Source organism: Geospiza fortis, unplaced genomic scaffold, assembly GCF_000277835.1.
Source record: "Geospiza fortis unplaced genomic scaffold, GeoFor_1.0 scaffold89, whole genome shotgun sequence".
NCBI lineage: Eukaryota > Metazoa > Chordata > Aves > Passeriformes > Thraupidae > Geospiza > Geospiza fortis.
Genome location: NW_005054615.1, coordinates 432,842 through 445,158, shown reverse-complemented (window position 1 = coordinate 445,158; position 12,317 = coordinate 432,842). Strand labels below are relative to the sequence as shown.

The following is a 12,317-nucleotide window of genomic DNA, read 5'->3' as shown; positions in this document are numbered from 1 at the left end:
CCCCTCTCCTCTCTCCTGGGCAGGATTTGCTCTTCCTCCTCCGCGGGAACCGCGATTTCTGGCTCGGGCTGCGCAGACGGGGCGAGCGCCTGCACTGGGGGGACGGCAGCAGCTACAGCTCCCGGTGAGTGCCGGGGAGCCGGGCAGGGCCTGGGGGCACAGGGGCACAAGGGCTTCCCCTGGCAGCCAGCGCTGCCTCTGCTCCTCCCTGCAGGGTTCCCGTCTTTGGCAATTCCCAGTGCGTGTACCTGGCTGACGAGAGATTGAAGAGTGACAACTGCTCCAGTGAGCGGCCGTATCTCTGCAGCAAGGCCCAAGCTCCCCTGTAACAGGGGCTGCACAAAGGACCTTCTCCACGCTGGGCAGTGCCAGCTTCACCTCTGAGCCCAGCACGGGGCTGTCCTTCCTCAGCTGCACCCTGTGCCTTGCACTTCCTCTCAGGCTCACCTCAGGGCCTCTTCAAGCCCAGTGCCAGCGCTGGGCTGGGGCTGCAAAGGAAAAGTCTCTGCAATCCATCCTGCCCCCGATGCTGCCTGCAGTGAGTGCATGACACAACAAGATCCAATGGGAAATCCAAATGTGCCTGGCCTCTTGGAAATCATCACCAACTGGCCTGAATGTGGCAATTCTGAACTGTCCTTGGAAGAGGAGGAAGAGCAGCTAACACATGCTTAGGAGGAATCTCACTTTGTGCATCAGGCACCTGACTGTGGAGAATAGTCTGTTGTCTGTCTATCTGTCTGTCTGCTGTCAAAGATTTGACTGTCCTCCTGTGGGAGGAATCCTAGGTTTGAGCAAGACATGGATTTGTCTCTCGGAAGGAGAAGCAGTGACATGGCGTGACTGTAACCCCCATGCCTCGATGCCACTTCGTGGGGAGGAGGGAGGGAACTGGGGACAAAGTGAAGCCCAGGAAGGAGAGAACAGTGTGGAGAAGGTGCATTTTTAGGATTTGGTGTACTTCTCATTCCCTTGTTCTGATTTGTTTGATAATAAATTCATTGAAATTTAATTTCCCCACTCCGGGCCTGTTCTGCCCATGATGGGTGAGAGATCTCTGGCTGCCTTTCTTGAGACCCGCGAGCCTTTCCTGCTGTATTCTGGTGCCTGCCAAGGGGCAGGAGCAGAGGCTCAGAGCGCTTTTGCTGGCCCCGGGCACCTGGCCTGGCCCGGCCCAGCCCAGCCCAAGAATCCCTGGCAGCATTCCCTGCACCATGACCCGGCCCCACGGCGGCTCCGGCTCCACGGGCAGGCGGCTCCAGAAGTTCAGAGTGGGCAAAAAATGGGAGCAAGGGATGGGAGGCAGCTGGTGCCAGAGGCTGCAATGGCTTTGCTGGAGCTGGCAGGGACAGGAGGAGGAGGAGGGAGAAAGTGGTGAAAAGTAAAGGAAAGAGAAAGAGGGACAAGGTGGCGGGGATTGCCATGGGGTAGGGGGGCATTCTGCTTTCCAGCTCGGTGTACCAAGAGCTGTCAAATCCAACCAAGAAAAGAGGGAGAAATAGCAGGTGGTGGAAATCACTGACAATTGGGATTCATTTGATCTGCCTGAACTGCAGAGGCCGACAGTCTCCAAGCACCACCAGCATTGTGATGTGTCTTGCCCTGCCCTTGCCCTGGGTGCAGCAGCCGCCTGTTGGGACGGGCCCTGTTCTCTAAAAGAGCTGCAGCCAGGGACCATTGGGGCAGTGCTGGTTAAGAAGTGAGGAATGGGAAAGGGTGGGAAGTGTGAAGGGAATAAAATAGAATGCTATAATAAAAAATGATAACAGAACTGCACCAGGAATGGCCACCAACCGCTGTCACTAAAAGAGCTGCACTGAGGGACGGCCACGCGTTTCTGTTTCCACACGGAAATGGTGGGACTTGTCTTCTCCTTAATAACCATCAGTGATATTTCCAAGGCCAGCAGGTACACTCAGACATCCAGAATCATCATTACAGTGGGAAAATGGGATTGGCATCAGCTGTGACAAACATCAGGAGGAGCACAGCAGCAGAAATAGGGATTTCCCAGCTCCCTCCCAGGGAGAGCAGTATCAGCACAATCAGCAGTATCAGGACAGAAAATGCTGATGTAACATCCTCTCCCACTGGTCCCTGTGCTCAGCTGCAGGTAGCATCCTTTAGGTTGTGCTCTTCAGTGGTTTTACCCATGGAAATATTGCAGAGGGATGCAGAAGATTTACTAGCATGTTAAAAAGAAGCTGAAAGCCCAGGAAGGACGACATTTGGGATAGGGATAGAAACAAATTCACACATCATATGACAGTTAAATATGGCTGCTGTGAGTATGCAGCATGGAGGACAGCTAGATGAAACTAGAATAGATCCCAAAACTATTTGGCCTTATAACTGCAGCTAAGGTTAATAACCCTCACCAATTAAAAAAAAAGGAAATCTGCTCAGAACTAATTTAGATCACCATCCCTGCAGCCATTGGGTATCATGACTCCTTTTCCCCACCAAACTACAAAGGCTTTCCTGGAAATCTCTCCTTTTCTGCTTCCTACCTGTAACAGTGCTCAAGGGACCCGTGTGATCTCTCTGAATGAACTGAGCTTGACCTTCACAACAGCTCTGCTCTTCACTTCCCAGCCTCGTGCCCTTGGGAATTTCCATCTGGGAGCGCTGGCCTGCTGAAGGAGAGGCTCTGTTCCAAACATGCCCACTTTGCAGGAGTACCCCATGATGGGATGTTCTCCTGCCTGGACTAATCCCTTGGCTTCCCAGCTCCAGCTGGAGCCCACAGACCTGGCAGTTGTTCAGGAGCCTTTGCCATGGCATGGCCCCATCCAGCTGATTCCCAGCCTGGCAGCACAGTGGGCACACATTCCCAGCCCTGGCCGTTGTTTCCATCCCGCTGCAAGGAGCCCAGCTGTTCCCCAGTGTTCCTGCAGGAATCCAGGCCCAGGTGTCTGTGGGGTTTGCAGGGGCTCTCTTGGGGGTACCTGGGGGTGTCTGTGGGATTGGGGAGGGGCGCCTGAGCTGTGGGGGTGTCTCTGGTACTCCTGCTCTTTTTCCCTCCTATTTCCCATCCTTTTTCCTCTCATGTTTTGCACCCTTTTCTCCTCACCTTTCTAGAGCTTTCCTGCTTCCTAAATGCCACCTTTTCACCATTATTAACTCTTCCTGCTTTTTCCACTGCCCATTTTTTCCCCCACTTTTTGTCCCATTTTTCCTGCTTTTTTTCTCCCCTTCCCCTCTCCCCCTTTTTTGCTGCCTTTCCCCCCACATTTTTGCCCCTTTTTTCCTCAATTTTTTTCTTCTGCCCTTTTCTTTTATGTATTTTCAGTGTAAATCACCTTCCCAAGTCAAACACAAACCCTTTCCAAGGTTTTCCACCACTAACTGCTCATTATCCTTGTCTAAATTTAAAAACACCTCTCTTAACCCCAGTTTTCCACCACAGATCTGTCTGAGTCTCTCACCTCTCAGCAGTCCAAACTCCTTGAAATTCAGCAGCTCTTGTTTCCATCTCTAATCCCTGTCCACCCTGCCAGTGCTCTCCCTGAACTGCTGACAAGGTAAATTACACAACATCAGTGGAGGACAACTCATTAATTGCTGAATGAAAAAGAAATAAAGAGAAATTAAGAAGCTGATTTGGACCTGGCATTGGACTGCCTTGCTGGTGTCTGTGTATCAAGAATTTCTATGTATTTTATTTCAAATTTATCTTTTGAAACTGAAGTTGTCATATTTAAAACAGATTTTTCATCCCACATGAAAGCAACATGCTGCATGCCTTCCAGACACATTTACACTGAAAAAAAAACCCAAAACTGCTCAGCTTGGGCTCACATTCAGCTACTGCTGGCATGATACCAACATTCAGCAATAATGGAATTCATACAGAAAATTACCAATTACAGAAATACTTTCACTCCAAGAACTGATACTGCACTGAGGAAGTTATGCATACCATCAAAAAGAGTTCAGTAAACAAGTTTTATTTGTTTTTAATGAAATAAATTTTAAAAATACAAAACCCAAAACTGCTCAGCCTGGGCTCACATTCAGCTACTGCTGGCATGATACCAACATTCAGCAATAATGGAATTCATTCAGAAAATGACCAATGAACTTTCACTCCAAGAACTGATACTGCACTGAGGAAGTTATGCATACCATCAAAAAGAGTTCAGTAAACAAGTTGTATTTCTGTTTTTATTTCAATATATTTTAAAAATACTTCTGGCCAATATTTACACATTTGCTCCAATTACTGTTCAAATCCTTGTGCTTAATAAGGAACAGGCTCTTACAGAATTGCCAGAAGATCTCACAATGCAGCATCGTGCTCTTGGCAAGGATTAAATGTCTGCCCAACATTTCACCAGCATTCCCAAATCCCTAAGACTCTTCCTGCAATGTGGTGTTTCCCCACCTCTCCCTGAAGGCAGCAGCATTTTCAGAACAAGAACTGCTCCCCAGATACTGAACCCACTCAGCAATGGGTAAGAGCACGTTTTAGAAATGTGGCCAATTGGATCACTGATTGGGAAATGGAAGAGAGGTGCTGTAATAAAAGAAAACCTCATTTGAGTCATTCATTCAACATCATTTTTCAGTTTTCTGAAAATGTGTCACCACTAAGAAAATCTCATTTCCACCCAAGACAGTGTGCAAACAGAAGCTTTTGCAGGTAAGTTCACTCTGATGAAGTGACACAAAATGAACAGAATGCTCTAAATTAAAACCTTTGGCCTCTTCTTCCACATCCTGCTCGTGTGTCTGTGCTTCATCTCCCCACCAGCCATGTCCTGTCCAAAGGCTCTCCCTGCCTTGCTCAGCTGCCAGTGAGCTCTGTGCTCTCAGGTAAATTCACCCCCAGGCTCTGTAAAATGTTCGAGGTGGGTCCTGCCAGGCCAGCCTGGGCACTGTAGGACTCGAGCAGGTTTGCCACCAGGTTCATGTCCACATCCAGGGCTGCCAGCTCAGCAGCCTCAGCTCCAGAATCAGGGCCAGCACTCTCACATGGGGCTGCTCCAACAGAACTTGCCTGCAGGGAGTACAAAGAGAAAGGTTTATCAAATTGCATGAGCAGATTTAAGGGGGAAAAAAAAGGCAAACCACAGGAGAAAAGAAACAACAATTGTGCAGCCAACAAAGTCCAGTACACTCCTGAGTCTTGACAGACAGGAATTCAGACACCAAATGCTCGTGCCAGCTAAAAATCACCACTGTCCATTACCCAGATCAGGTTCCAAGAGAAGGACACAAAGTGTTGCTGAGTCCTGCCTCAGCTTCCTATGGGAGAAAACTACTACAGGAACTCACAAGTGAAGCTGCAGCTGCTTGCCCTACTACTAACAACAGGGAAATGGAACTAAGCCTTGGAAAGGATGGGCAAATTCCAAGCTTAGGTAAACTTTAGTTTGGAAAAAAGGTATGATGGTGCAGGTCCAGCACATTTGCTTGCACGTGGGAAGGTCCTGATCACATTACTCAGAACGGCCCCTTGCAGCACATTTCCTGCTTGGAAATTACTGCTGCAAATCAGAGCTCAAGGCACACTCACCCCTCTCTTGTGGCTGCTGAAACTTTTCCCAACGTTGGTCTGGGCCAGCTCACGGTCCATCTCCTTCATGTACGCCTTGAGACTGCCCACGAGCTCCTCAGGAGACACCTTCTGCTCCTGCCCTTCATTCCCAGCATCCAGCTCTTCATCATCCTCATCTGAGAAACCAAACTCCTCCTCTTCATCCAGATCATCAGAATCCAGCTCCTCCGAGTCTGCCCCTGGACATGATTTTGTGTCAGTACAACAGCAAAGAAATCACTGCTGGCATTTGTTTCAAATAAAGAAGCAATCTCACCTAAAATTCTGTCCAGAGCTTTTGTAAAACAATCCACATCAAACGTAACTTGGGATTCATCAGATGACCTGAAATATAAAAGGATTTTTAAAGAAATAAAGCTTTTATGGTTGCCTAAGCCTGACACATACAGGCACAAACCATATTGATTTCTCTCAGGACTGAAGTTGGGATATTGGAATTTAAAAGTCCTCAGAAGTTTGAAGCCTGTATGCATTAGACATGAAACAGTGAGTGGAAGAATTCTTGGCATAAAAGAGAAAAATTGTGAAGACCACAAAATCAACCTGAGGGACAGAGAGCAGCTCAGCTTGCAGCACTTGAACCTGCACCAGTGCCAGAGTGGTACCAAGCTGATTTAAAGCAAGCACATGTTCCCTGCTCTGGCTTTGCTTCAGGCCCTGCTCTGCACAGCACCTTCAAACTCTGATTCTCTGCATCACAGAACCAACCACAGGGCTGCAGCAGAGTGCAACATTCTACCCCAGACCCAAACTCCAAGTGCTACTACCATGGCATTTCTGCTCCTTCGTGCGTGGAGACTTTGGACACAAAAGCCTTCATGCTCTCAGCAACTGTTTCCAAGTCATATTTTTCCTCTTCCTCACTTGTGGAAGGAAGGGACTCATTTCTTGTCTCCTTCAGCATCTGATCCAGAGCACCTGGTGTAATATCCAGCCAGCTGTCATCTGAAAGAACACAGCACAGATCTGTTACTCTGCACAAGCCTGCTGGCCCACAGGCCCAAACCAGCTGACTGACAGGACTGCAATCATTCTGCAGCTCAGTTCTGCAGCTCAGTTGTTGTGCTGGTCCTGGGTCACACACAGCAAAAGGCAGAGAGAGGCTGAGAAGAACTGAGTGGAGATTTCTTGTCACTACTTAAAAACTCTGCTTTGCAGAGCTCAGACTAAGAGAGACCATTCCAGTCACTGAGAAACCTTTGGCCACTAAGGGGAGGAAGAAAGGCTTACTCTACATTGGGAGAGCCAATCCAGTGTTTAGTCTTAAGGAAGGCTGGACTGGCTCTCCCTTCACAGCTGTCAGCATTGCCCCTCTCCCCCCACAAATAATCATCTGTAATAGGAACAATTCCCCCCAGCCAACTCACCATCCTCTGCAGGAAGACAAGATGCTTCTCTCTCAAATTCCTTCAGATCAATGGGTGTTGTCTGTAGTAGTGTCAGGATTTCATCACCTGGGCTCACTTCATCAGAGCTAGAAGAAACAAAATTAATTTACTGAAATGGATTCAATGGGATCACATGCTCTGCATTCAGGTTTTCACTTAAATTCTTCTTTTTCTCCTTCTGTGCAAACACATCAAAAAGGGAAATGAATCTGGGGGAAGTACCAGAGTACTACACAGAGCATTGGCCCAAACAGGACACAGTCAGTCCCTGCAACTCCCAGCTGATGGCTCCAAAGCCCATTGGTCATGGCTCTTTTTATTTACATTTAATTTGCCATGGTAAATATTAAGATTACCTGATCACAAACAGCAGACACTGGAAACTCAAAAAACTAACAGTCAAGATATTATGGGCTGGCAAAGCCTCAGATATTTCTGTAGTGATTTATTTACTGGATTTGATCATCCAGAGAAATCCACAGCCAGCCCCTTGAGCAAAGGAGGCAGGTTACCCTGTATTCATTCTTCTCTGGGACTGCTTTTCAATGAAACTTTTCTAGATTTGATCATCCAGAGAAATCCACAGCCAGCCCCTTGAGCAAAGAAGACAGATGACCCTGTATCCATTATTCACTGGAACTGCTTTTCAATGAAACTTTAAAGGGTTCAGGTGTTTGTAACAAGGATTTCAAAGGTCACTTACAGGATTTGTAGGGTATATGACACTCATGAATTTCAAGTAGCTCTCACCTTTCTGGCACTGCAACAGATTGCTGGAAGTGATCTTCTGCCATGTGCAACAGTTCCAGGTACTTGGCTGATCCTTCCATTTCTCCCTATTGAATGCAAGTCACAGGCATGAGGCCAAACAATTCTCCCTCCCCTTCCTCCTCACAGTCAGGCTTCCTAAGGATGACTGTTGGTCACACAGAAATGCTGAGAGAACCAAAACAACTAAAACCTCTTTGCCACGTACACTTGGAAATCAATACAGCAAAGGGCCATTCCTGTATTTGAAGTATATTAAAGGATATTAACCTAAGAATCTCAATAAAGTTGTCCAATTTTATAACCTTCAAGTAAGTACTCAATTTATGTCCCATCTATTAACTTCAAGAAGTAGTCAAAGGCATCTTTAAAAAAAAACCCACAAAACCTCACCAACACCCCCAGAAGTCACAAAAACCACACACACATAAAAATTACACTTGCATGGGCCCAGATGGGTCTATGGTGTTATGTATGGATCTTGAAGAGTATTTAATTCTAGAGGGGTGGAAATGAAATGTAAACCAGTGAAATCAGTTACACCTCACACAATCACATATGGTGGTTTCTTCACTCAAGTGTATTTCTCCCTTTGCTTTAGATGACTGAATCAATCTCCAGATCTTACATTTTCATTTTTAATTTCCAAAATAAATTACTTTCAAAGGGGAACAAACTGCACATGTCCCCTTTAAAGACATTAATTCATTTTACACACATATAAGGATTCAAGCTCCTCACACAAGTTCAGGAGTTAAAATGTATTTTCCCTGGAATGTTTAAAAGCCACAGCCACTGAAATAAACACAGACCTTGAAATAATCCTTCTCCTTCAAGCTCCTGAGGAATCTCTCCCACAGAGGACCGCTTAACACGTTTCTCTTGGCATCAGGAGCTACTTTACTGCTCTTGGAGCACAAAATTTCAAAGCCATGAGCCTGCAGATAAAAGATGCAACAACAAGAGGTTCTCAAGGTGTGATGGACTTTGCTCACATTTTTCTGGACAAGCAGGCAACTTCCAGACAAGGACCCACTCCCTGGACATGCATGAACCAAGTCCAAAATGCACCAGGAACCATTACCAGCTTCATGCCCAGCTCGTAGGCTCTGTACTGAGGATGAGATGGGGCGGGCAGGGTGTATCCACTGCGTCTGTCTGGAACAAACTGCTGCTGCACCAGCTGTGCATATAAACACCGAGTGAAAGTCACCTGAAACAGCCAGAGCAGAAACAAACACTCCCTGCAGCGGGACTCTGCTGGGGACAGCCATCAAACTCCCTCCAGGCTCACCAGAGGGGGTTTGAAGGCCCCCATATTACAGGCAGTGCCTGAGACTGCATTCAAAATATATCCTAGATAGATATTTCTGATAAATTGCTTTTCAGGCCTTACAAAGTTTGTCCCAAATTGAAATACCCAAATAAATATGAACTTTTGTCAGTCTAAATACATTAGGAAAAATCCTCAGTATTTCGTATTTGCATTAACAAAGTGTATTTTCAATTAAAATGAAATTTGATTAAAATATCTCAGCAACAGTTTTGAAGTCCACAATTTGACTCTAAAGCTTCTTTTCAGGAGTCTAGTGGTACAAGTCTGTAACAAAATGCATCAGATACAACAGTGCTTGGACAGTGCTCATAAAACACTTCATAAAAGCTTTCCCAGAGCTGTGAGAGCACAGCTGAGAAGGTGAAAAGCCTGGGAGTGAACCACTGGTCAGGAGCAACTCCTCCCGTTGGCTGGCAGGGCTGTCAAACTGCTCTGATCACACAAGGAGATCAATTTACTCAGCAGGCACTTCAGCAGAGGAACTGCTATCACAGCCTCTGGTTTCAGAAACAATTCTCTCATGATCAGTCCCCTGAAAGTCCAGCCACACCAATCCAGAGCAGCTATTAACGTAATGACCTGGAAATTCATTCCTATAACTCGTAATTTGAAGTTAAACCTCTTGTGTTTATACATCGGCCACAGAGCCCTTGCCAGTGACAGAAGGGAATTAAGTGCCAAGGTTTTCGGAGAGCACTCACCGCGACCATCACAGGCTTTAGAGGAGCACACCCCAGGGCCATCAGAGGCTCTGCGAGCACTTACCAGGGCCATCACGAGCACTTACCAGGGCCATCACTCGCTGCTCGGCAGGGAAGGTTTTGAAAGGGCGCCGGCAGGCCCCCAGATCGCCCGGCTCCCGCAGGTAGAAGGCCTGCACTGCCGCGGCCACCAGGGACGGGCGCAGCCTCAGCACGGCCGCGATCCCGGCCGGGAGGAAGCAGCAGGCTCAGTGCAGCGAGGCCTGGATCTTCTCGGGATACCTGAACGGCAACAGAGCGCAGGGAGGGCACTGCGAGTTAACCACTCCTGCTTTATCATGAGGCCCCTTGCCCTTTCATATTGACCTGGATCGTGGGTCAGAAGATTACTCTGCAGTTAAAACTTGGCCAATCTAATGCCTAGAATGGCTGTTTCTATCACACATATTTATAGAATGTACATGGCTCATGAAACTGAATCCCCCACACGGGTAAGATGAGTCCCTGTGGACTTAACCAACATATCCAGCTATGCAGTATTCTTCACCAAACTCTGTAAAAGTTATGCTGTCAAATCCTTGCAAAAACTAAAGCACAGGGCTGAGCACAGCTGTGACAAGCTGAAGCCCTGACAATTCTGCTGGTTCTACATTTTAGGTCAAATCCTCTTGCTCCTCATGCACAGGGCTACTAAAAGATCACGGAACTGTCAGAACTTTCAGTCTAAGGAAAATGTGAAGGAAGAGTAACTCTTGTCATTGTCAGGGGTGGAATTACAGCAATGAACCAGTTTCAGACCCCCAGACCACAGCCTACAGGACACTGATCCCCCTCTTTCCAAGAGTGCCACAGAAAAACCTCCAGCTGCTGGTTTCTGAAAAGGAACCAACTTGATCCCATCTGCTGGGGAAATGTTTAAAGCCCAGGGAGCACAGAACCAAACCCCACAGCTGCAGAGCAGCCAAATGCAGCCCCACGTACCCATGGATGCGTTTATTGAGCGCAGCTCTGATGGGCTCTGCAGCCAGGAACTCCTCGGCGCGGGTGGATAACAGAGCCAGCGCCTGGGGCACCGTGGGACAGGGAGCAGAGAGGGCCCAGCCCTGCTCCCAAGGCTCCCCCGGCGGAATGATGTGCAGCTCTCCTTTGTAAAAGAACACCTGGCAGGCAGGCATGCTCCCAACACACAGGGCAAGAGCACTCACACACACAGCCATGCAACATTTCATTACATATACAAATGCATCTGTTTGAACACTGACAATATAAAGGACAAATAGAGAACTAATGCAGGGAGCAGCACAGCTTTTCTAAAAAAGTTATTTGAGATGACAGAGACCACGATCCAACCAGGAAAAATCCCTATTTTAATTGCAACAAGTTTCGTCAAATATATCTTGTTTCCTTAACAACAATAATACCACGTTTCTCTTCAACTAGAGTGCTTCAGGAGAACCACCATAACCTGTTTCAGAACATCACAGGCATTAAAAAGCAGCATTTCAGGTGCCACATGCGCCCTCTGCTGGTTCCTGAACCTAAGAAAAGCCCTGAATGCAACGTTCTCAACTCCCCCACTGTGTCTGTTCCCTGAAACAAAAGGAAAGTATGAGTCTGACACTCCAGCTACACACTTGCAATCCATTTTGGTGTTGTGTTCCAGCCCTTGTAAGAATCTTCGAGTAGAGGAAAAAGAGTTAAACAATTTTTTGCTAATAACCAAATTAATGATCTCCATTTTAATCCACTGCCATTAGCAACCATCCATATCCAGGGGAAGGTGTCTGCTCACCTGGACCAGACAAAGCCTGTGTCCTTACAGAGACAGCAACACCCCAGCCCTGAGCATTCCCTACTCTGAGGGCAGCAAATCCTCTGCCCTAAACACTCCACAATATGGTAAAAAACAAAAAAATGCAAAGTGGTTCGAGCAGAGCTAGAGAGGTCAGGTGGATACAGGAGTGCTCCGGAAGGGAGCAACAGTAAGGGACAGACAGCACTCTGGATTTTCAGAGGCAGTCAGACCGCATGGCTAGAGGTGCAAGAGAAAACTTCAGCTGCTACAGAAAAGGCCATTGCGGCCACCTTGCCAACAGTACACAAGTTTTACTCACCCTGTTTTCACTGTTCTCAGGATTCAGCCACTTTGGGAGAAAATCGGCTGCTTCTATCAAGAGAAACTCTCCATCGTTGTCATCAATACTGGCCAAGGAGAAATTAGAAATTCAACAGGAAAGGCCTTGCACAGCACAACAACACACTTCTGAATCAATGTCTGCTGGGTTTTCTTAATATTCATAAACCCATAGAAAGGTTTCGGTTAGAAGGGACCTTAAAGATCAACACCTGGTTCCAACACCCTTGCCACAGTCAGGCACACTTTCCACTAGCCCGGGCTGCTCCAAGCCCCATCCAACCTGCCCTTGGACATTTCCAACGTGTATGGGACGGGGAACACCCCCAAGGGATGGGCAATGGTAAGACAGGACCTTCAGAGCACAGGCACTGCCCCTCGGCAGCCCTCCTACAAAAGCAGCTCAGCAGCACCCCCCTCACCCGGC

At 47.5% G+C, this 12,317-nt stretch overlaps 1 protein-coding gene across 1 annotated transcript; it reads right to left on the bottom strand.

Moving 5' to 3' along the window:
• Positions 1 to 4,149: 4,149 nt before the first annotated feature.
• LOC102042760 (protein ecdysoneless homolog) lies at positions 4,150 to 12,187 on the bottom strand. Its single transcript, XM_014310951.1, is given in 12 exon segments — positions 4,150 to 5,002; positions 5,522 to 5,742; positions 5,820 to 5,887; positions 6,331 to 6,508; positions 6,931 to 7,037; positions 7,702 to 7,787; positions 8,532 to 8,657; positions 8,804 to 8,932; positions 9,843 to 10,038; positions 10,738 to 10,916; positions 11,871 to 11,958; positions 12,174 to 12,187. Coding segments are annotated over 12 exon segments (1,605 nt in total). The 3' UTR covers positions 4,150 to 4,789.
• Between the last annotated feature and the right edge of the window lie 130 nt (positions 12,188 to 12,317).